Here is a 26,082-nt window from a genome sequence, read left to right on the forward strand (position 1 = left end):
GTGAGGTGATGAAGTGGTGCAAAATCGGAACTCGAAGAGGATGCCGCCCAAGATCGAAATCGAAGTCTCCAAGTTTCAAGTAGACTAGGTCAATTCCGCCATTTCGCCAATCAAATCGTGTCGACTTTGAAAGCCAGTGTGCAGGTGCGGTTTCCGATTCCAGCTCGGCCAAGAATCAATAACAATTGGGCAAGATTTTCAATTTTTAGTAGTTACTCTTTTTAAGAAAAAAATCCCCCCAAAAATATCGTAAGAATATTTCAAACAAAAATAGTCTTACAAAAAAGACAACAATGTTGAATAATCAAAGCTAAATAATTGAAATATAATACTAAGGTATTCCAGTTCTTGATTTTTTGTGAATCGAATTTCGAAGCACTTCACAAGTGTGTAGTTGGCATCGATCGGACTTTTACATACAAATCACTTGGGATTGTCATCGTGGTGATGAACGTCATCGTGGCCATCTCATGTCCCATGATGGAGAACGGTCAAAAAATGGTTCGAACGATTGTGATAAATGTGGGTATGCCAAATACATAGGTCTAAATTGTCCCGCCAAGACTGAAAACTGCGAGAAGAACTGTGGTGAGGAAGGTCACTTTTGGGTAATGTGTCCAAACCAAATGAAGAAAATTGTTTTCGCCAAATGTGTGAACGTATTGACTGTGAAGAGATTTCAGGCACCCAGATCCCACTGCAATTTTGCATGTTCAAGCCAACTCAGGTGTATGGTTCAAGACTAGATGAAGTATTACCCGACACTGGTGCCACCGATTGCATTCTGACTACTTATCTTCTTCATGGTCAATGTATTGATGTCATTGAGTCGACAGACGTATAGATCAAAGTAGTCTTCTACTTGGTACGGCAATTTTCAAAAAATTGAACATGTCTGGAAGCAACAGAAACGGGAAATAAGAATCTTGGAATCTTGGAATCTTACGTATAAAACAGGTGAAATATTAGGTATAAAATAGAGAAGGAGAGGAGGACTCAATACCCCGTACTCATATCATCGAGAGCTGAGGGGTCTAATGCTCCAAAAACTGCCAAGTGCCAAAATGAGTAAAACAATATTTGACATCAAGAGTTGCATATCACAAGCATCTGAGGAACGCCAAGTCGGCCCACCAAAGGTTGGAAATGGGGAACATGCTCTCTTCATCAGCCTCGTCCAGGATGACGGGCTTGTACAAACCTGCCAAAAAGCCCGCCACCAACTCGAAAATTCCTGTGAGTAAATTCCTCTCACAGTCAAGTGACACCGTCAAGAACTGTTTGCATCAACGAGGGGAGCTAACAAAAGATCTGTTCAATCTGACCCACCCACTCTACTTCAATAACCAATATCCTCATTTACCTCTACCTATTTATGTACTGCCTTCAATTCCCCTCTTCACTTATTTCATGTGCATTGAACAATTCTAGTCATACTCACTGCGATATCACTTTTTAGTCCACTATTATATTACCTTTACCATCTTGACATTTTTCTTTTTTTTATATTTAATAAGGTTTGTGTAAAAGGTGTAAAGACACCATATCTTATATTCATTTTTACACCATGACATGACCAGTCGCAATAAAGATTATTATATAAAATATGGGATGCTTGAGCACAAAAAGGCAGAAGAGAGTGCTAGATAATGCGTGTGTGTGCCAGAGCTAACGGTGTCGTTCTTTGTTGAAATGTAATGTTTTGCCCCTTGGATGCTCTTTCTTGGTGGTTTAAGTAAGATTTCCATGCACGCATGTACGCGACACCAACTTTTAAAGGCCTTACAAGCATTGTAACAAGTTCTTATGATGTTGGGTCCAGACATTGTGAAAATGAGGACCTTGTTCAAATTGTCTACGCTTGAGTGCGCACGATGCGCAGAGATAACGAAAACGGATTTATTTATTCTGACATTTTCTAATGATAACATGTCATGACAAAACTTGACTTCAGCCAAGATATTTGTCAGTAAATTGGAAACTGGTTAATTTACATAAACTTTCCTCAAATCTGCGGGAACTGATGTTACTCCACAAACAGTGCAACACTTTGAAGTACCCTAAAAGAAATGAAGGCGTATTCGTTCGGATGTATGTTCGTCTGGAATGATACTACTTTTCTATAGGTCAAGTTCAAACAAGCTTACCAAAGTCCTCAGCCAACAAGTTTCGCATTTGATGTGCCAACAAGAGATATTGACCACTGGCTTTTGAATGGGTTCCTGACATTTGGAGCATTTGTTCAATCGCTCCAATTCCTCTAATTTCAGTCGTAAGACCTCGATACTTTCAATGGTTTCAATCGAGTTGGAGTTGTTGGATGTCGAGTCATTGTCGTCGCGCGTATTGGCCCCATCGTTACTTTCCTTTTCAGCATCACTGACGCAAGCGAGCACATCCGCCTCAGTGTACTGCACAGGTCCGTATATTTGCCAATCTTGAGGTCCTTCCGTTGAAGATAGACTGCTATTGTTCTTGTCACAACTTACTATATCAATATCATCGTCATTTGCATTGTCTACAGGAATAGAAAGAATGATTCACCGATTAAAGGAAACTGAGGAAAAATGGAAGGATTGTGTATCATACCATTACTGGTAACACCAACTTCAGCGTTGCTTAAAGCCGGCAATTTTCTAAGGTGCGTTTGCGCTTTTTGTCGTACTAGTTGTTCGTCCAGTTGGTTGGATTGTTCTTGGCCTTCCTCTTCTAAGATCTCGTCGGGACGCTTTCCGGCGCGTCGAGATAGTTTTACTCGTATGCGGCTCTGGCGATTGCGTTGAATGCGTTGAAACGTCTATAATCACAAAAGTGAAACACGAAAAATCAATCGATTTGTATGAGGTTTGAATGAGGGTCCATTGTTTAATGGTTTGACCGACATTTGGGGGAGGGCGATTTTAAGGCTTGAGCCTTTTGAACAATTTGAGGAAACGTTTCAGTTTTATGTTTCGAGCAACTTGCAAAACAAACCAGGTGGTATTCAAAAAGTAGAATTCAAGAAGTAGAAAAGTAGAATAGTGAGATATGTAATGGCACAAGCAAAACTGTCGAGCAACCTTGACTTTCGGACTTTCAGATAGTGTGAGGTATGCTCCCGAAGCCCTAATATCGATTGAGTAACAAAAAAGTGGTGGAAATAAAAACGGCGGCACACAAGTTACCCTTCTGCTACTTTCAATTGAAGAAGACGACAATCTGTCACTTACATCCCAACGCGATCGTGGTGCAATCTCTAATGGATTTTTTGGGGACATATGATGCTTGTTGAGAGGGTCCATCACATTCTGTGGGTGCTGCTGTTGCTGCTGTTGTTGTTGGTGGTGGTGGTGATGTTGGGACTGGTGGTTGTGATGATTACTATGATGGTGTTGATGGTGAGTTTGAGACCTAAATCCTGAATGGCTTTCATCTGATCCGTCTACGGCGTTGAATTGTGTCTTTTGCATTAAACCGTCAGATACTTTGCTTAAGATTTCTAGCTCCTTCTTATAGTGCGCTTCTATTTCGGCGTGAGCCAAGTGGAGACCACAAATTGGACAACATTCTCCTTCCACAAGCGAATAGCGTGCTCCTGCAACAAAAAAAATCATGTAAGACTACAATTGCACCACGACCTACCAACCCGTGGGCCTCTCGTTATTCAGTAACGGTGGATGTTCCAGGGGGGACGCATGGATTCCAGTTATTGATCATGACATTTGAATTTGACACTTTTCTTCGTTCAGACTTTTACAATCTTAGTCCGAAAGCAAGAAAAGGATGAAGGGGAAGAAAGAAGTTGGAAAATTGACGTCATTCAAATTCAAATGAGAAATATCAGATACACATTTCCTTTCTTATTTGGTCGCTCTCGATGGCATTTCCATCGATCGGAAGGAGGCGCGGAAGGAGATTCATCTCTTATACCGGCCAATTTGAACCTCCCTCCCCTATTCTTGATCGGAGAGGATGAAGAAGCAAGCTAGATATCAGAATAACATTCTATCGGTCGTGGTCCACGTGAATCTCCCATCATGGGGATTCAACGCCAAATCCGGTAAAGTAGCTGCCCTCGAGCCCTTCTTCTCTCTTTACTCTCTTTATTCAGCTTTCTTTCCGATACTCGCTTCTCTTTTTTGTCGCTCTTTTCCATATCCTAGAGCCAAAAGTACGTACGTAACTGAATGCAGTCAGATGAATGCGAGAGAACCTCCTTCCCCGTGAATGGTCGGAGACGGCGAATGAGGAGGTATTGGGCGAAGCGAAGTGGCTAGTGGAAGAACGAGAAAGCGAGCGAGAGTTTCGTGTGACTCGCTAACTAACTAGCTGAGCTCGAGCGCTTAAGGAGAAGTAAAAGCACTTGTCGACGAAACAAAATTTGCCTCCGCGTTTAACGCACAAAATCGAAGTAGCCACGAAATTCGATTGTGCTCTAGGTTGAGTTTTCATGGACGAGAGCACCCACCCAATATTCGGGGTGAAATCGGTTCGCTTACAACGAACGGAAATTCCCATTGTTATCGGTGCTATTCAAGTAGTTGTTGTACAGTAGTGGTGGTAGTTATTGTTGTAGTAGTAGAAATGGTAGTCACTCCACTCACGACTCACTAAAGCCAAAGGGAACAACGACGTTCTCGGGCACATTAGCCACCTCGTTGGTAGAGAATCAGGGTGGGCCATGGACCGACCAATCTTCCAATCGCACGGTCCTCTTGTCATTGATGTCCGGATTTGACTTTTGACTTCCAGCATTCTCCACGCTTAAGTTCATTGTGACTGCCCAGCTAAGGCAGACAAATGAATGGCACTTGAAAGCGCACTAATACAAATACTGCCACTTGGCCACTACTAGGGTACTACTATTAGCCGCGCGAAATGTGTCGCCAGTTGAGGCGTTCCTAATTTCCAGTCTGAATTAGATTTTTTCATGATGTCCGGCCGCTTAATGACTCTAGTGAAAGCAAGTACAGAATTACAAATCGATTGTTTTTATTAACCGATAGTCATACTTAATTTTCTGATTATATGAATGTGGCACTCTTTCGTTTTTGTGAGATTCTCCTTCGTCAGATCTCCCTCTCTCGCATTGATCTTCATTTGAATAAACCCCAGTTCAAAGTCAAGTTGTCACTTTGCCACGTTGTGTCAATTCTACATGGTTCCTTTTCAATGGCTGAAAGGACTTCAATCGCTTGAAAATAGGATTACCGCCGGTGAACCACTTGAGAGCTTAAGAACTCGTCGGATCAGCTCAATCTCAATGGAAGAATCGAAAACGACGACGACGACGACGACAACGACGACGACGACAACGACGACGAGGCGGTACAAGAAGAAAATGAAAATGGAAAAGAAGGAGAGGAATAAAGACTTACGTTTGGCTGAATGATCAGCAATATTATCGTCCATAATGCTGCTACCCTCGGCAGAGATGGGCGAGATTGAGTCATGACGATCTAGCACCAATTTACTGGCCGAATTGGAGTTTTCGTCGTATCTCTTGCATGTAGGAGACGGCGTTGAAGATGTTACAGACACTAAAATGAAAGATAAATTTTGATCATCCCTCATCAAACTGCAATTGATATTTCTAATCCCATTCTTCATCAAATACCCTACAGGGAATCGAGGGAAACGTTTTGAGATGTTTCAAGATGGTGAAGTTTGATCTTGGATCTTACTTCAAGACGTGGCAATATTGGTGCAAGTCTCGCTCTGAAAGTTATTACCTCTTACGTGCATTATTGGTGGGAATTTAAGAAGCCGATTTAAAAAACTGATTTGAAAGCAAATCAAAACCATGTCATTCCTTGATAATAGGCATCTCTTGGTTCAATACATTGACTACCTCTATTACTTATGACTCCGCTGGAACTGATTTCAGTTTTTAAAATGATATCGTCCCGAACCAAGTGTTCTTTGGTCATTTGTCGTTAAAAAGGGTTCAATCACAACGAATCAGATTTCCTTCCCTCCATCTCATCTTTCGCCTTGGCAGGTTTTGGCACTCTGCCCTTGTCGGTCCAGAGAATCGCTGTTTTCAATTCACTTAATGGGGCCTTTCGCTCTGGCCCACTTTGCTTGGTACTTCTACTTCTGCAGGCAAAACCCTGCAGATTTGTTAGGGATTAATTGTGCTCCTTCCTACCTGTTGAGTTATTCGGATAAAGGTTTTGTCCGGGTGAGAACAGAGTCGGGGAGGACAACCGTTTCTGTTGCTCAGGCTGAGATCGAGGCGCCTGAAAAGCTGATGGGTAGCCCTTTCCGCCGCCGCCTTCTACATTGGCTGAGCAGTTCATGAAGGGCCGAAAAGCACTGGCCGCAGCTGCGGCTGCCGAAGAAATACGGGAATCCACAAGGTGGTGAAAGAGAGATGGTTGCGTGACCATATGAGGCAGTATTGGAAACCCAACCAGCCCATCAGGTCGGACCGAATTAACGCCAGCCCCGGAAAACTGTAGGTTCCCAAGGTCCTTTAAATCACAACCCGGCTGAAAATCAGATGGATATTTAATGATCAAAAGCGTTCATGATAAATGCATGGAAGCACGTGAAAATCATCATCGGCATGACGGACTCAGTAGAAGAATGTTTGAGGAGATGTGAGCATTTTAGATATACTATCATCCAAGTTATCAAGTCGTGATGTCTTATTTCGCGTTATTTAATTTGTTTTTCAATTTGTTGTGATTTGCTAACATGATGAGCTAACCTCATTAGGCAATCAATGGTTTTCAGCACTTCCAATCTCTGGGGCTCAAAGTGTTTGACGACTTAGAACTGAAATTGAAAGCAAATTTACATTGAGTGAGTCCATTGCGTCATATGATAGCTCATCCATCCTTTTGGAGCAGAATATTTAGTAAAAAGCTTTGCCCGTTTGCTATTGTTTTGAATACATTTAAATGAAAGTTAAAATTGCAATGCAACTGTGACTTGTGAGTCCCAGAACCTTTTCTTAGGTCAGCTTTACACTATGATGCAACACCAGGATTGAATTCGATTTGGGGATTGAAGTGGGACTAGTGATAAGGCGTGTCCGGCAGAGGAATCAAGTCTTTCACTGTACTCAAGTCGAACAAAAAGCCCTTTATTGCGAAATTTAAACCAATGAATGAGATTTTTTGCACAAATACGGACTTGGCTCATTTTGAAAGGACTTGGACTTGAGTGTGGACTCGCCCCAACACTAGTCCCACTTCAATCCTCAAACCGGATTCGATCCTGGTTTTCCATCGTAGTGTAAAACCGCCCTTGTTTTGTTGTTTCAAACTTGCTTCACATTTTATTGTCTCGTGTTTTCTACGTTTCAATCGCTTATTAAGCTTCTTTGTGACATCTAAACTATGTCATGAGCTATTACCTAAACCCTTTAATTAGGTGAACCGGTGGTCACACCCGGGGGTGAGGTAATAATTAATTATTATGGCTGTGATAACAGAGTCGTTCACCGAATTCAGATCTGCAGATTTCAAGATGTCAGACCGAGAAAGAGAGCAGTCATTTTTTTGCGGACTTCCTTACCGTTACTGGGAACTCCGGAACAAAAGAATCTATCAATGGTATATACGTACATATTTTCGTTCGATTTCAAAGACTTGCCTTGAAACGCCAGGGTGGATACAATAACCATGCTTTCTTTACCTATCTCTATTTCTGGTGAGCCAAAAAAAAGATATGTAAGAAAACCTCAAAGTGAAGTGAAGTAAAACAACGAACTCTCAAATCTATCGAGCGACTAATTATTCTGACTGAGCGATGAGCTGTCCCAAAATGAATTGTTTACTTGCCAATTAAGGAGTGAAGACAAAAATGACAAAGAATGGCAAGGTGAAAACAATTGCTATGAAAATTGATTGGGGCACGTTATTGCTCGTAAAAGGAGCAGAATAGTTCCGTTGCATTTTTTTTAAATCTGATTTCCATTGCCAGATAGAACCATCATGGTTTTTGTGAGTAAATCTTATTCTCTTAAGAAATAGGGCCCATGATCCACATTGCTTCTAAATGAGTATGAATTTTGTTTTATTGGCGCTCACGATAACGATGGGCAAACTGCCTGTTTTCTTCGGTCAATGCATATCTCAAGAAGTCTATTAAAAAGTATGACGTGAGTCTTGCTTTCCCTTTAGTTTTGGGCTGCCTAAAAGTCCTGAATATTGTGACATTGAAGCAGGAATAGATTGATGACGTCATCCCATCGTGTGGGGAGATCATTTCGAACTGTTTGATCTTCATATTTCTTTGTTAAAGCAAGAAATTAGTTACAGGTCATCCATCCATGGAAGAAATTGTTCCTTCAATAGTGATTTTTTTGAAATGAAACACTTTTACTCATTAGACTGCATGAAATATACTTTAAAGACACTCATGTAAAAGACGCATCATCTCCTTTTGCCTGGTTCTTGCTGATTGGTCGAGACCCGTCACGTGACAGCAGCTTATCATGGGCGATGAAAAAACTCAAAACAAAGGCGTTGACACTCGCTCTTGACTCCCTGTAGTTTGTGCGCAAGGCACAAGGGGTTGATCCCCTTGATGATTTTGTGAGTGAATATGACTTTCATCTCTCAATGGACTTCACATGGTAAGGGATGGGTGGAGGGTGCTATGCTGTAGAATGTACAATTGTGATCGAATTATCAGCCAAATAGCTCATTTTAGCGATAACCCATACACCATGACCGGCCAATACCGACCAATATTCTAGTTAAGAAAGGTTCCTCTCGAAGTGTTTTGGCAGATCTGAGCCACAACTTCATTCATTCTGAACCCCTGGACATGCCCTATCCAGGAAAATACAAGATTGTGTCGTTGACCCGAGTTAACAAGAATCCAAGCTGCAAAGCGCCTTTCTTTTTCAATTCGACCAGCCATAGGAAGCAATCCTCTTTGTCATAGTTGAACCTGGTAAAGTTGCCAATACAGTGGAGACAAGAATAATTCTGAGAGGATGTAACAACACCCAGTGTTATTAGAAGATTGCCGTCGTCTGGTTTTGATGCCCAAATACTCACTCCTCACCGTCCATGGATGTGGAATTCGTACATTAGGAACAAAATTCATCTCATTACTTCTGGTTGATAAGACTAAACACAATCGCTTCGTTAATGTATTGCTTATTGATACTCTCACTCGAAAACGCGTATTAGACCAATATTTGTCAGCTTATTTTATGCTCAAATTTCTTGGTGTTAAATGATTGTGCTGTAGATATGAGGGGACGTTATTTAATTGGCCTCGCTCATTCTCAGGTGTTTTCTACTACTTCTACTACTCCGTCCATCGCTGGTGCAGTTTGGGTGCAGTGAGGGATTGTTCATTTGTTTTCAATTGCTTGAAAATAACTTTTGACCACTATTTAATTTGTCAAAACACAGGTACAATTGAGATTTGAATTTGATCTAGACATATTTCGTCATTTTGAATATAGGGTTTGTCTGAATTGGTACAAAACATATTGATAGCTTGGTTTGTTTGAAGGAGAAACAAACACTGCTTCTTGAGCTTGTTTTCGGGTTCATCGTTTCACCGTCACTTTGCCTATGTCGCTAGCATCGAGATGACGCATCTTTCCTTTCAGAATCTTTAATATACTTTAAAGGCTGAATAAGTTGTCTTTGTGTTTGTTAACTTGCTTTTTTCTAAGATGACAATTGATTCATCGAGGCCTTCGAAAAGGATTTTGTATGATCTTATCACTTCTATTTTGACTTTTTATGCCTTCCTTGTATTGAAAATAAGGCCAGTGACCTCCCTCCCTTTGTGAATGAGAGGGACCCGTCGCAGTTGTGTGATTGCAGCCGTGCCCACTAAACCTAAGCCAAAGGTCATCAGCTCCTTATAGGTATAATGGCCCATCTACACTTGCTAAAGATGGCTGAAACATTGGTGAAAACTGAACATCTCCGACTCTTTCAAAAGACAAAGTCGACTTCAAGTAAACTTATAATTGTAATTATGGACTCTCGCGACCCAAGAAAGGAAAAATTCCACCTAGTCATTTGAGGCTACCTGTTTCTTCGGCCCCACGACAGTGAAATCCACAGTTTGAAGGAGCCCTCCTGACTGTATGTCCCAGAGGAATATCCCCATGGCTTATGAGGGACCAGGGGCGAGGTAGGTAACAATTGTTCAACTGTTTTTCACATCTATTCCCCGAAATACAAATGCAATAATTCGTCAACTATAGCCAAGAGTTCAAAATCAATTGAACTTTCCTTAAAAAGAGTGGAAATAAGAAATGCTATTCAATGATTCTAAGCTCTTTCCTGTACCAATTTTAGAGTCTGTAGACTTCAACACTATTCACCGAAAATTGAAAAAAAATCGATCCAACGTCGAATTCATTGTCCAACATATGCATGATTCACTAAGTTAATTGAACACTCAGACTTATGAGTCATAAAAGTGAATCAACATACGATTTAGATTATCTTGAACTTCTTCAAACCAGGCCACCACGGTAAACATCTTTATGAAAACTGAAAACTTGTCCTCTTGTTTGAATTGAATATATAGAATACTAAGCAGTGACAGTCTTTTTCTAGAAAAAGTGTAAACATTGTAGGGGAAAGTCCTCCTTGAAAAAAGTACTATCCACTGACCACTCTCGTCACACGCAATCTTATATATTGACGAAATGCGTGAGCAGAAAGGTAAGTCTGTTAAACTCCTTGTCACAAGTATTTGGAATAATGAAATCCAAACCCAAGACAGCGTAACAATCACGCTCTTAAAAAATTCAAGGTTACTGATTTGTCTTAAACATCATTGGTTTGTGTATGATGTCTATTTCCGCTTTCAGAACCCTGTGCTCAAGATTCTAAATAAACCCCGCTCTGGTGCCAGAAACTTCAAACTGGGATACTCGGTTTTACTCATGGCCCCTCACTCACAAAAGCTAAAATACTTTTTGTGCAACAACGACTTTTCATAGGATCCCTCTGCTCCATAGGATCCCTCTGCTCCATGGAACGAGGTTCCCCGTTCTTGGCCATTCCTTTCGGGGCTGAAACTTTCAAATTTGAAGCAGAGATGCGAAGTAGAAAACGATACAAGGTTTGTAAATTGAGCTGGGAGGGCAAGTGGATCTGACATAGAGAGTTGGAAAACTGCTTTCAGTTCCTTCAAATAGACATGAACGGGTCTTTCACCTGTGCCGCAAACATCCGTTAACCATATGAACTATAGTAGAACTTAATATCTAAGCTGTCGATTATTCAATCTTCTACTACTTTTAGGTCAATATGCCCATACACCCAGAAAAAAAAGCAGGTGCAGTAAATACTTTGGTTTAGATGAAAGTTTTGACATGCCCTGAATACGTTAGCAATTTCTAACAACTTTTTTCCTTCAACGTAATTTCTTAAGAGAAGGTGCTTGTCGTACACGTAAAATAATGAAGGGATACAAAGCCATTCTCAAACTCCACAACAAGGGACGAAGTGGCCGGGAGATTGTCAGAGACCTCAAGGCTCTTCGGATTTCAAAAAGCACGGCTTCCTACACTATAAATCGATTCAGGGAGACCAACAGCCTTCATAACAGGCCAAAATACAAGGTCTGTAGAACAAAAAAAATGGCCAAAGCTACGAGACAGAAGATTGCAAGAAATTGCAAGAGTGGCCCAAATGGCCTCTGATGTTGGAAGCATTTCCAAGACAATGACAAGGATTTTGAAGGACGATCTGAAGTTACGTTCCTACAAGTTCCAAAAGTGCCAGTTTCTTAGTGAAGCCACGAAAGCGAAGAGACTGGTTCGATCCGAGTTTCTCCGTGAATGGTTCAAGGGGTGCAAATTTCGAGAACTTTTGGGCCAAAGATTGCTGGCCACCTTCCTCTCCAGACCTCAAAGTGATGAACTTTGCAATCTAGTCCATTTTCGAGAGGAAGGGCTGGGCCATTAGTTACAACAGCATCAGTGGCCTAAAGTCAGCCCTAGTCAGAGCTTGGGACCATTTGGACCCGGAAATCATTTTCAAAGCTGAAGGTGGATATGCGAATAAAGTATAAAGTCTTGTCCAAAAATTGACTCTGTGCTAAACAAATTTTCTGCTAGTGATGTCTAATGGATGTTTATCAAGAATTTACCCTGTAATACTGAATAACGTCCAAGCACCAAACTCCCCATAACACAAAAATCGTCGGAACAAGGTTCCGTGAGACAGAGTTTAAGGCATTACGAAATTCTTGAACGAGCTGGAGTTGCAATCCACCCTGCTGTACGGCCAAGGCGTAAGGCATTACGAAATTCTTGAACGAGCTGGAGTTGCAATCCACCTTCCAGAGGGCTAAAGGCCCCTAATGTCAACTCAAACGCCAGGGCAATAAACACATCATCCCATCATATATAACCTCAAACCCTCAAATTAAGCCCTCAAAAATTCAGATTCCGATGAGTGGTTAATCTTGATGTAATATATGAGGGATCAAAACTTTTTGCCTTGTTATTTGAAGGAGCTGAAATAAGACGGACTTTTTTGAATTTTCGAACCCAAATTGTAGTTCAATTTTTGTTCAATAATCAGTGTTGACGTGATTAACCCAAAACCCGCGAAACCTGATTGGGGGGCAATTGCCCCCTTGATTTGACCTTAAAAATAACGATGTCCACAAAATTGGAATTGTCGCCTTAACTGCAAGAAGCTTCTAGAGATGTGGACTGCAAACGGAAGAAAAAAATTCTGATATCCTAAACCGTTCACTTTATTCCAAATAAGCTCTTCATACGACTTCAAGATCTTGTTGAAAAGATGAACGTGGCTAAATTTGTGCCAAAAACTGCTTAGGGAACTCAAGAGATGTATCCGAGGTTATGCAGTAATCACTACATTAAATTCGAATTTTTGGCCTGCTCTTGGTCAGCTACATAAGCTTTTAATAACATAACTTCAAAACGAACCACTTTACGAGTAATTATTATGAAAATGACCTGTGTTTAATCGAAAAGATCTATATTTCTGATTTTGTTACTTTCATTCGAAAAATGGCTCAGAATTGCTATGACCAAGAGCCGGCCTATTTGGTGGGAAGCTCGTTCACAGTCTATATTTCTAGCTCTTCGTGCTAGGGCTAGCGAGTACCAATTGCATTGAGTTTTTTCGGTGGATTCATTTGTTAAAGAGTGCTCTTTCGAGACACCCACAAACAAAAAACTCAAGCTCAGTGTCTCGAGTGCTCAGTGTCTGAGTTCGCCCCTTGTTGATAAATATATAAACTGTGAAAATTATTATATTGCATGTTTGTAATGTGCCGTTAATTCCTTTTCTCCTTGAGGTAACACCATCAATGATAGGCTATTCATCAAAATTTTATGTGTGGATACTTTTTGATGATATAATGTGTTTCCATCCAACAGAAGAAACTAATATTTAAAAAGAATAATTTTGCTTTGTCTTATATAGTTGATTCATTTGCACTCAAAGAGTTTTTAGTTTGAAATCGCTTGAATTATCATTTTTAGGTAATTTGAAATGAAACGGATCTCAAGACGTTGGATGTACTTTTCAAGGGATGGCTATAAATCAGACCTGAGGGTCGGCCCCAGAGCCACGACATTCTTCGTTTCAAAGAGCTGGATCGGCTACTGAATCACTAACTCTCATTCTGACGAGTTTTGCGCTCCCGATTTTGGGTCTATATCAGACACTGGAGTTGTCATGTTATAGCACCTGTAGAATTGAATCCGTTCCTTAAAGTTACTACTCAAGTGTGTTACTAAGTACGGAGTACCACAGGTACTCTAAATACATGTGCATTCTTTTCTAGGTTTGTTTTTATGAGCTTTTCTAGCCGCCACAGGGCATATAATCGCCAGTGTTTTTAAAATGAAAGGTTATGTAGGTCGTCTATTTTTGCCTTTTAATCTTTATATGATTTTAATCTTTATAATCTTTATCTTTGGACGAATTTGAGTTGGCAGACCGGGCTAGTCTTTGAATGTGGGGTTAATCAGGAATGCTTTCTAAAAATTTGTCCAAATTGAAAGATTGCATTGAAAGATGCAACCGGATCAACAATGCCTACGTATTCCCTTCGAATATTAGAGGGAAGCAGATAAACAATGAAGGAGCCCGAGAAAGAAGAGAAGTGGACTTTATTGTTTTAACTAGCCTGGATTCTCAAGGGCTTGACGGTACTCTCAAAACGCACATTAAGCCTCTACGGTCACTACAATTGACCCTAAATCCTGTGTTGGGACAAAGTTCATGAATGCTTTTGAAAACGTACAGTATCAGATATCTTTCGTACCTTCTCTGAATATTGTACACGCCCAAACTTTCTAACCTCTCCTAATACGAGAGCTCTCTCATATCCTCAATGTTCCTAGTAAAACATCTTTGGACCTGCTCGAGCTTTTGCAAACCTGCTGAACTAATTGGAGCCATTGGAGCCATATTGGAGGTCGGCAGCTTCGAAAAAATCATCATTTTCGAAGGATGACTAATTTTGTTTTTGCCCAATTCTTTAGTGAAGTCATGTTAGGTAAAACATTCCCTTTTGTATTAATCTTAGCCACTAATTTTTGTTTGAGAAATGATCATTCAATGAAAGAAGCGGCAATCTCTTGTAAAGTCTAACCTAGGGGCAATTTGGAGTTTTTTTGCTTTCGGGCCATCATCAAGTTTTCAGTACATAAGGGATTTGCCGACATTAGCTTGAGATTTATGTACTGCTCTGAAGGTTTTTTCCTTCTAGCCCAGAGTATGCTGCAAAAAGGATTCTAATTGTGATTGATTCTGAAACGGCTACAAAAATGTCGTGTTGTAGTAACATTTTTGGACAAAATTATTGACCGGAACATGTGAAACTTTGACTTCGAAAATGACGATTTTCGATCAGTTTGAATTTCCGCCCTTTTANCTGCAAAAAGGATTCTAATTGTGATTGATTCTGAAACGGCTACAAAAATGTCGTGTTGTAGTAACATTTTTGGACAAAATTATTGACCGGAACATTTGAATTTCCGCCCTTTTACTTTGACAGGGATTGCTCCGATTGCTCCTTCGACTTTGCTTATCCGCACTTTCAACCAATGACAGACCTTGTTTCCATTTTGCTAGCATTTTGTGACGTAAGGGTGCTGAATCCCAATTCAAGATGCGGTTGGACAAACGACTTGTACAGAGTTAACATCGTGATACTATCTCTGCAAATCTTTTAAAGATAAGACTTGCTCAATATCTTTACCTCCATTATCTACGAGTGGAGAATTTAAAGAAGTTAACCCAAAGGTCATTGAACGGAATTTCATTCCGTTCAGGGCCTATTACCCTAAGTAACCCAAGATTAAATTCTTTCTAGGTCTTTTGCAAGGCTGCTGGAATCTTTGCCATTCCTACCAGAAAGTAACTTTGTATCGTCAGCATAAGAAAGAGATTGACAGTAATATCAAGCTTTTGAAGTGGGGCAATGAATATTATAAAAAGGAGGGGCCCTAAGATGGAGCCCTGGGAAACACCTGACTTGACATCATGTATCACTAAGTGACCCTTCAACATTCACTATTTGCTTCCTATCATGAATGAAGCTTCATATCCCATCAAGAACCTTGCATTGGATCCCAATGTTATGAAGTCTGTCTTACGAAAGCCTTGGCAAAATCAAGGTGTATGTATTTAGGTCCCAAAAGTATGAAGGTGTTTAGTTACAAGTTATATATTTGGTTGAGACCATAGATCCCCATAAGCCTTGTTTTAAGGCTTGTTTAAGGCTTGTTTTCCTGGGGCCCAAATTTCTTGCTTGCGTCAAGGGTATTCCAGGTTGGGGATCAGTCCACCAGTTTTGATTCTATGAGGTGGTTTCAGCAGGGGCAATGTCCATCCTTAGAAAGTAATCCAACTTCACTAAAGGCACCCGGGTCATTGGCAAATAAAGAAATATTTAACTGTATATGTCGTCGAAAAAGAGCTGACTATTTTCTCTCTCACATACCCAGTTCACTGCCTCGGTGTCATTTGCAGACAGCAAGCCTGAAAGACAGCATCAACTGACCCGTGTCTCACTAGATCCTCAATAATCTATTCAATATGCTCAATCAGTTGGATAACCGTGCTAAAATGTGCTCGGAACCCATGCTGGCGAGGAGGAAGGACATCATGGACTTCAAGATCTTGTCAAACACCTTTGCAATATTTTAAGTAAATATAAAGTGAACTTAGCACGTGTATGGTTGATGACAATTTCATCCTTATTTATCTATGATCTTTCAATCAGATACATTTTGTGCGTCCTTAAGGTGCTCATAGCTGAACCTACAATAATCCAGAATTGCACGCACTCATCGAAGAAGAATTTGATTTTAAAAGGAAAAAAGCAATTATGGTCAATACTTGACAAACTTTTGTCCAAGTAATCGTGGTCAATTTTGGCCTTTTGAGCTCTTTATAAACTTGTCTCCTGTATTGACATGAATTAGATGATCATCCGGGTTTGTCGAGCTAATTGAGCCTTTAACTTCACATTTCGAAATGTTCTAATCTAATCCGGCTGAACCTTTCAGACAAGCGACGACCTTGGTTGAACATCTGTGAATTACGTTTTCTAAAATGTATGTGCTTCATTTTCAAATTCAAACTTATGAAAGTTGTTATAAAACTTTGGGCATTTATATTTCCAGGAGAGTTCGTCAATCCCCCTAAGTTAATAGTATGCTAATGCTGTTTTGAGCTGAGGTGAAAAACAGAGAAGCATTGGGTACCCCTCGTGTGTCATTAAAAATCAGCATTTTTTATTTGCACAGGCAAAAAAATTGGCGATTTTTTTATGTGACTGATCTCATAGTCATGGGGTCATATTCATGAAAATCCAGTTTAGTGCCAAGAGTCTGATGAAGACTTATGCTGAAGAATGTATCGATAAATGGTGTTATAATTTAAAAGTCGAATTATGTCCCACTGAAATCAGACACTGCAGAATTAAGTTATATCTTACTTGGAGACAGGTCGGGTTTAATATTACAAAATTTGCCATTGATTCCTCCCTGAATTGGTTCGTAATGCTCTTGGTTGGTTAAAATATTAGACTCTCAGAGGCCAACAATCGTTGTTGTATTTGCTTTGTTTGGGGATCTACGTTGATTTCACGGTTTTTGCGATTTCAAAAGAAAACGTGCAATGTGGATTGTGGGTAGCACACTGATTGAGGATGTCAATGGTCATTGTCTTACCGGAAATCCAAATGATCGCCCAATCCTTGACATAATGGCATCTTGAAATTGACTAACTGAGTTGGCAGATGTGTGAATCGAACTAGCAGCGGCTGCCACTTGAAAAGCAGTACTTAAGGGCACTTGCGTTTGGGAATTCACAAACGTGGTTCCGGTTCCACTATCCATTTTGCTTGTGCCTGGATCTCACTGTTGAATTTGACTTGAAATAATTTCTTGATCTGCAGAGATGACCTCCAATCACCGTCCGTCCGATCGATTGCAGGAGAAATGGGAATTTCTGCAGGCACCTTTGAATGGGACACCGATTAGTTAGGCCCCTAAATTGAACACCGAGCTCTGGGTCTTCTTAAGCTGGTCTCACACACATACATACTATTACCCCAGTATCCGAAGTATCTTCTTCTCATCACTACCGAGACTCACTCTCTCTCTCTCTTTCGCTCTTTCTTTCTTTTTCTCTCGCCAGTTCGTTCGTTCGGAGGACCATGGGTTCATCGCAGTCGTCGCAGTTAGTCAGTCTGAACTAGCTAGCTAGCATATTCTTCTGTCCCGGGAAGTACTAGAGACTACCACTGCTTACTGACTTCGACTCCTAGAATACTACTACTACTACTCCTACTACTACTACTACTACTACTACTACTACTACTACTACTACTACTACTACTACTACTACTACTACTACTACTACTACTACTTCTCAAGCGCCGGCAGCGGGAGGGGTAGTGGTAGTGGTAGTGGTTGTTGTAATTGTCGTACTAGTCAGTGGACTCTTTAGAATTTGTGTGCCTCGCTGATGGTGTTGGTGCGGCGAGCGAGTCCATATTGTAGTTCTTATCTAGAGCTCTCGATATTGAGATGTATCATCATTTGCCCTCCTACCTTGCTCCGTGGCAGCGCAGCGTGTAAGTGAATTCGATAAATCAAACGACAATGCAGTTCTTGTGGTTTGGCCGTTTTGTCAAAGCCAATTAACTTATTTTGTATTTGTGACGAAGTTGATCTGTATTAAAATGGTAAATGACATGATGGGATGAATTGACATGACATGGCTTTTTCAAATATTACTAACCATTTTTTATCAATTCTTAAAGAAATCAATGGAAAATTAAACAGGCAAAATTATCAGTTAAAAAATTGAAACCAAGTTTGATTGGGCATTTTATCGAATGCGTGCCATAGTTCAGTAAATTGAAGTATTTTTAAGACGATTTACACTCGAATTCTACCATGTCACAAACACATCTGTGTGATTACCTTTTCTTGAATCAAAACACGATTTGGAAGCAACTTGACCTTTATACCAATTCCATAAATTTTGCTGTCAGAAAAGAAGTGGTTTTTTTTCCTTTTGAATCGCTTGAGTAATTTTCTTTTGTACAAGGCATTCATTTAACCATGCAAGAGTACGTTTCTTCAACATTTGAAAATAAATGTTGCTCAATCTAAACATATCCGCCATATTTGCATTTTCTGCATCTTTGTTTGCATTTTTCCCATTTTTGTTACAGTGTAAATTCCATTTTTGTCAATTCTTATTGACAAATTTTTTTTTGAACAGTGCTAATAATCAGTTCAACTTAGCATGAAAATAGTAGCTGCTCTTCTTATCAAGAACTTTATTGGTAACTAAATAGGTGGTTGAGTAGTTGGCTGCTATCCTGACTGAGTGAGTGAGTGAGTGAGTGAGGGAGTGAGGGAGTGAGTCAGTCAGTCAGTCAGTCAGTCAGTCAGTCAGTCAGTCAGTCAGTCAGTGAGTCAGCGGCTGGCTGAGAGGCTGCTGGCTTGTGAGCAGTTCGCGCCCAACACAGAAATAGGACCGACGACAGTGCGGCAGTGGACTCTCCTGACTTCTTTCAAAGAACAGACTTCTCCGAGTAGATGTAAGCAATGCCATGGTTATAAATTTTTATAGATAACAGACCGCTCTTTACTCAGCAGAAAGTAGTTCGAGTTACTCCTCTCCATTGGACGGACTTGCCCATCTCTTGGGTAACCGCCATAGCGAGGGCCAGAATAGCCGACACAGACTGAGAGAGAAACAAACCTACGAAGCGGGTGAACGAATGATCAAACGAATATACGAACGGACGAGCGTTCCTCAATTGACCGCCTGAAACGGCGGGTTCAATTTTAGAGAGGAAGAAATGTTGGCCAAACTTGAAGCGAAAAAAAACACCATCGGACTTGAAAATAAAAAAATATGCGAGTTTAACAACAAGACCTGGGACTACTGAGTGGTAGCAACAACTCAATGTTGACACAAGACCAGATAAATCAATGCCAACTAAACTCGTTCTTTTGTTTGTACAACCATGGTAGTCTTAAACCGAAAAGGTTTAATGCCACCATTCCCAACTGGTTTGAGCTTCGGACACATCGGACTCCCATTGACGTCACCTTCGGTAAAAGGGAGGAGCCTAAATTTAAGGTTGAGACTGTTGATTGGCTCTTCTTTGGTGGCCAAAAGAAATGTGCGCGTAAAAGGCGCTCCCCTTCGAAGCAAGCTAGACCTTGAACAACGGAAAGAACTCGAGTCAAACTCGCTTAGGGGAGTCACTCGCACTTGGCGGTCGCTGAAAAATGTAACCCGAGCGAACACGCATCTTACGAGGAAAGAGGAAACTACTTACCTATTAAATCACGAGACAATTTGGAATTTTGTTTGGTGAATAGGCTGGCGGGAATAGAGAGGGCGTGAAGTTTATGTAAGGAAAGAATATTCAACAAAACGGGGGATCCTAGATATGGTGATATTTCACAATGAAATGACCACAAAATGTATGATATTAATTATAAGATATTGAAAAAGGATTATGAAAAGTTTCAATATCAAATCCGAAGAAACAAACTCGATGTTCAGAGTAGGCAAGTAGGCTTCTTCTTTCTTTTTTTCCACATTATTTTTTCCTTCAAGACTACCATGAGTAACTTAATATTCAAGGGAAAACCGGAAAATCGTGTTAAAGGCGCAATTACAATGCTGACAAAATTGTGTCATGCCATTCAAAAGTTGCGGAGACCCTCGGGACTTTTACTTCTCAAGATTATTTATTGTTTGAAAAGGCTTTATTCCTGAATCCTGAATGGCATGACTATTTTGCTTTATGGGCAATACGCCCCTTCACGATTAAGTATCTTCATTTTGAAAAACATATTGCAACAAATAATTTGCTCTTTTAGAAATTGACTATGTATCAAGCAGAGGTTAAATTACTTCCCCACCTATGACATCCTTATGTCCCAGATCAACACAATTTGGTTTTTTTTTTTTGTTTTTAATCTTTATTGTAACTCTTGGTCATAACATGGTGTAATAATAAATACAAAATATGGTGTAAAGGCATTATGCAAACTTTTTTAAATATAAAAAAGATAAATGTCGACACGGTAAGGTCAAAAAATAGTGGGCTAGAAAGTGATATCACAGTGAGTATGACTAGAGGGCTAAGGGAGATGGTTGTAGCGCAGTTTATTAGCGCGCGACCGATTTATGCTCGGGTATATGGGTTCGATCCCAGGTCTCCCTCCTTCCCCCTATATCTGTCTAGTGGATATTCGCCTCGACCGGCTTCCTTGCATCTTGGGCCCAAATCAACCACGACAACAAAATATATGCATGTACATGTATTGTATTGAAAACTGTATACATCCAATGAGATGCTTGTCCCGCAATAAAGACTTAAAAAAAAGAATTGTTCACTGCACATGAAAAAAGTGAAGAGGGATATTGCAGAAAGTACAAAAACAGGTGGGTAGAGGTAAATGATGAAAACCTTGATTATTGCAGTTAAGTGGGTGGGTCAGATTGAACAGATATTTTGCTGGCTCCGGTCGTTGATGGCATAAGGCCGGGAGCCGGACAATACACTCTCCTCTTATTGCTAATGTCAGAATGCACAATCTCATAGAGGAGAGGAGCTGCAGTGGTGGTAGAACAGCTTCGTTAGAAACCGAATTAGAACTCGGTTAGTTGATCCCTAAACTTGTCCAATCGGGAGAAGCGGGCAGCTAAGAGGGTGGACATCATCTTCAAGAAGGGATTCTCCAGAGCGATGGTCTGATGGTTGTCTGGAATGTCCCTGGCCCCTTCTTATGGATGAAGATGATAGGTGACTCCATCCACTCTGGTGGGAAGAAAGAAGAATGGAGGGCGAGGCAGAAGAGTTCTTGGAGGAGTGGCTGGGCTTGGGTTCAGAGAAGCGAAAGTTGATGGGGCTTTGTTCTTCATTTTCTGGAAGGTCACGTCCATCTCGGGTTCCGTGAAAGGCTGCAAAAGGGGATGGTGTTCTTCTGGGCAGCCCTGGACCTCCTCCACTACTGTTTTCGATGTTGAAACAAATAGCTCTTGACAGTGGAGGAGGAATTTACTCACGGGAATCTCCCAGTTGGTGGCGGGATTTTAGGCACGTTTGTCCAAGCCCGCCATCCTCGACGAGGCTGAAGAAGAGAGCAGGTTCTTCACTTCCAACCTTGGGTGGGCTGACTCGGTGCTCCTCAGAGACTTGTAGTATGCAATTCTTGATTTTGCATATTGCTCCCAAGTCTCCGATGTGTGACTCGTTTTGGCACTTGGTCTTTGGAGTATTTGACCCTTCAGCTCTCAATGGTCGGGGCTGAACCACGGGGTCTTGAACCGTCTCCTCCTCTGCAACTTTGAATGCTTGCGAAATGCCATGGGCCACTGTAGCTGGATCCCGGTGCCAATGGGTTTCAAGCTGAGTCGCACAATTCTGCACATTGACCACGTACCTCCCATTTCGAGTCATGCCCAGATAATGGTTTTCAGGGCATCTTGTTGGTGACTGAAATTGGGAGGTGAACATAAACGGCCAGTGGATGGACGAAACTGGCCAGAGATGGGATATTTTCTGATATGAAAATGTGGTCAAGTACAATGCACCCTGGAGGAGATGTGTTGGGACTTCCGGGTCGGAGGGCAGAGTGATTCTCTATTGGCTCAGGATCTGTGCGAGCTCGGTCAATTCTGGTCGGATATTGAAGTTGTTGAAGATATTGTGCTCACTTTTTTGCTCGTACTTGTAACTAGTCAATTACAAAAGCCATGCGTTCAGCAAATACAAATACAGTTCTCCAACTCTCACTGTCACATGGACTTGCCCTCTCAGATCAATTTCCAACAGGTTATGAACTCGGCACCGCCAGCACTGCAATTGTGCGAATAGTAAGATGAATTGAATTCAGCAGAGTGGGGCAACGATGCCAATACAAAAGAGAGTTGAAGAAGGGTGCCGAAAGGATTCGGCGGTTCGTGGTGGGCCTTGTGTGCCCGGTTCGTGGTGGGCCTTGTGTGCCCGGAACCCGAATGACTTACTCGGATTCTTCACCTTCTGAAAGATGGAAGTGAGGTCCGAAACCTGATAACCATAGTGCACGGTTGGCTGATAGTAAACGCCAATGATGGTGAGGCTTTGGGCGTCCACGGCTCTGTGATGAGGAGAGGACGAGACAAGGAGGTAATATAAAGCTTCAACCCAACGTTGGGCCAACCACGCCCAGCGGGCTTCCTGGCATGGACACGAAGCCCTGTTTGCCATGAAAGCCACTCTCGTGTTTCTCCATGGTGACCCACGTCTCGGATCTTGTTGAGACACCGCCAGGCTCCAGCCGCTCGCAACATACTTGCTCGTCCATGGCACTTCAGGAAGCAGGGCGACACCGATTGATCCCCTCCTCTTTACTGATCCTCGCGATCAATCCGACCTAGAAAAGGGAGATCACTATGGCCATTAGGGAGGGATAAGGGAAGGGATGATTTGGAAGAGGTAGGATTGGAAGGCAAGGTGCACTGACCTGGGTATATCACAGATTCATAAAAAAAAAAACTAATCATCGCGGGCACTTGTAAGCTACACTTATAGTTCTATTTAGTTTCTAGTGAACACGAGCTCTCAAAAATGGCTTCTTTATTTGTCCGTGCTCAAGTTAGAACTCCCATGTGCTCGACTGCCAGGAAGCGAAAACCAAAAGAACATGGAAGGAAAAATAGGCATAATAATCACGAAACATCGTAAAGGACGTGACACTCGCCACCAAATAAGGAAAGGAAAGATCGGTGTTGGTTAACTCATGTTTTCCTCAAGTAAAGCCAATCGATTGATGTGCCTTCTGACAATGGATCGCGACGGAAGTCTCAAGTCTGCGGAGCGAATCAAGTTGTCTCTCCCACGATGAAGGTTTTCGGCTCGAGCCATCTTCCACTCATTTCTTCCAACGTTGTCATCACGAAGTAAAACCACATCTCCAATTGAAAGAGGGGACTTATCTTTCTTGGTCCACTTCTTGGTTGGGGCGAGGCACATAAGGTAATCATTGCGCCACCTCCTCCAAAACAAATAGACCAGCATCTTTCTTTGTCGCCACTTGGCAACAAATTGAGGCTCCTCTTGGCCTTTGATTCGGCCAGGATCTGGGAGGTGGAGAAGGTCTCTCCCGACACATAGTTGGGCAGGGGTAACAGGGAGTAAGAGGTCGCCTTCTGTCACCGAAGCCAGAGGTCGATTATTGACTATTGCCTCGCATTCAAAGAGGACAGTCTCGAGTTCTCGGGTGGTTGAGGTGGTCGCATGTAGAGCAATCCGAAGTACTTTCTTCGTAAGCCCCACCATTCGCTCTGTAATTCCATTTGTCCAAGGAGCATTGGAGGTTGAGAACTCGAACGTGATCTTGAACCTTGACATTGATTCCTGAGCGTGATCCCAATTGATGGTCTTGAAGATTCTCCTCAACTCCCTGTCGGCTCCCTTGAACGTCTTCGCGTTATCGGAATAGCAGGTTTGAGGAATACCTCGCCGGGACATAAAACGTCGAAATGCTAGCAAGAATGTCAACCGATCACGCTGTTGACCTCAGAATTGGATGATCCCTTCGCAAGATTGTTGTCTCGCTGCAGTAGATGGATGAAACTTGTTCGAATTACCGCATACATATGGAGGTTTTGAGGGGCATTCGTCCGGCACTTTAAGCACAATCGACTCCATCGGCTCCATGAGAGCGCTTATCCAGATGTTCGATTACGGGTCAGTGAAATTCATGAGTCCGAAAAGTTTTGGTTCAAAATAGCTGTCTGAAGCTTTTGCAGACGAATTGACAAACCTTCGTTCAAGTCTCTCAGTGAACCGTCAATCCCCCCTAACTACTCTACAACCCATTTTGGTCGATGGCTTACTTTGCAGCGAGTCCCGACTCCGACTGAGTTCAAACCTTGTTCAATGTACGAAGTTTCCAATCATTCTACCGAAGCATTCAAAAATTGTAGAACTTTTCATCATCTATCTACATGAGCTTCACCTTCATTTTGGAACGGAGCAATTGCTGTCGGCTCCCCAAAGCATTAGTTCGAGGGCTTTGATCAGACGTATTTGCTGCATTTTGGCCGCTTTGGCGAGCGCACACTTCTTCCCCATTCTTGGACAAAGTCCCGATATCGCCCGTGTAAACTGGAGAGATTAATCTCCGGGAGGATCACACCCGCGTTGATATTGGCAAATGGCGCCAACTTGGGGTGGTCTTTCCAAACTTGATCAAAAAAAACTTGATCGAATCTTAATTGCCGACCCTACTGACCGACTGGGGGAGCAATTTCACTAGTAAAACACAACTTTAAAGGGTTTTACCGATTCAGCTTTCCGATGCATGGGATGCACCAAGATTCGCCAATATGAACCATCCGATCGTACATTTTGAGTATCTCTTGCTAGAACCCTCCGGGGTAATTTGGAAAATAACCCGAAGTAACCAATCTGGATGTTGTACTTGTCACTGGAAAATCACGTTATCGAAGGACCATGTAAAAAGTAATCATCGCGGGCACTTGTTAGCTACACTTATAGTTCTATTTAGTTTCTAATGAACACGAGCTCTCAAAACTGGCTTCTTTATTTGTCCGTGCTCAAGTTAGAACTCCCATGTACTCGACTGCCAGGAAGCGAAAACCAAAAGAACATGGAAGGAAAAATAGGCATAATAATCACGAAACATCATAAAGGACGTGACATGGGGGGGCCACTGTTCGTGGGCGAGGCCCCACTCACTGGTATCACAATTGGAACTTTTCTATCTACTTAAAACCATTACAACAATCTTCTTGCCAGAGGAGTAAAAAATTGATGCACAACATAAGCACATATGATTTGCAATGTCACGCAGGAAAAACGTTTTATCATCGCCATGAGAGAGACAGTTCTTGTTCGAAGCACAAGCAAAAGTTTCTTTTTAGTTTTTTAGTTTACCGTGATATTTTGCTGTTTCGTCGTTTTTTTGCTTATGATACTGTTACAAAGAATAAAAGTATCTTTGAATATTTGCATTTGTTTGCCCTTTTTGTTGCATTTAAAGTTGTAATTTTTGCCAATTTTATTTGCAATAATTGGGCAGCCTTGTAGATTACTGATGAAATCAAATGAATAATCACGGGAGTTTTTGACCAGTGTTCCCAACTTACATTTTAGGTGGCATATGGCATGTACCATTTGCCAGTTAGCTTCAAAATGGAAGCTTGCCCTTTTGATCATTTTTGCAATCTTTCTCAAGCCATGTTGGAATAAAAGACGCAATTCGAGCTAAACTCCCGTTTACTTGCAATCCTGATGGCTAACATCTGAAGTCAGCACTTACTACACTAAGCTAACATTTAGTCAGACATTTTTTCAAGTATGAAATGGATCCATGAATTGGCAACTGATTTGTTGTCATGAAAAGTAAAAACCTGCAAGAAATTGTGGAATGCTGCGTCGCATATTTAAAAAACCTGATAGTACTTATGTTGCAACTACAACGATCAAAATTGTTAGATCAAAATATTTGCAGTCGCATATTTTCTTGATTGTAAGATTGTGTCGTTGAGAACAGACATATTTTAGTTTGCTTGTGTTCCTATCTGCCACGAATTTCACATAAAGGTGTGA

At 41.4% G+C, this 26,082-nt stretch overlaps 1 protein-coding gene across 1 annotated transcript; it reads right to left on the minus strand.

Annotated features, from left to right (window-relative positions):
* Positions 1–1,878: 1,878 nt before the first annotated feature.
* On the minus strand, positions 1,879–17,561 carry LOC131886434 (E3 ubiquitin-protein ligase RNF220-like). The gene is made up of 7 exons (XM_059234766.1): positions 17,153–17,561; positions 6,131–6,473; positions 5,358–5,519; positions 3,210–3,574; positions 2,590–2,797; positions 2,148–2,518; positions 1,879–2,060 (listed from the first exon to the last, which is right to left on the minus strand). Exons 1-7 carry the CDS (start codon positions 17,318–17,320, stop codon positions 1,986–1,988), a joined length of 1,692 nt encoding a protein of 563 aa, XP_059090749.1. The 5' UTR covers positions 17,321–17,561; the 3' UTR covers positions 1,879–1,985.
* Positions 17,562–26,082: the final 8,521 nt, after the last annotated feature.

This window comes from Tigriopus californicus, chromosome 9, assembly GCF_007210705.1.
Source record: "Tigriopus californicus strain San Diego chromosome 9, Tcal_SD_v2.1, whole genome shotgun sequence".
Classification (NCBI taxonomy): Eukaryota; Metazoa; Arthropoda; class Copepoda; order Harpacticoida; family Harpacticidae; genus Tigriopus; species Tigriopus californicus.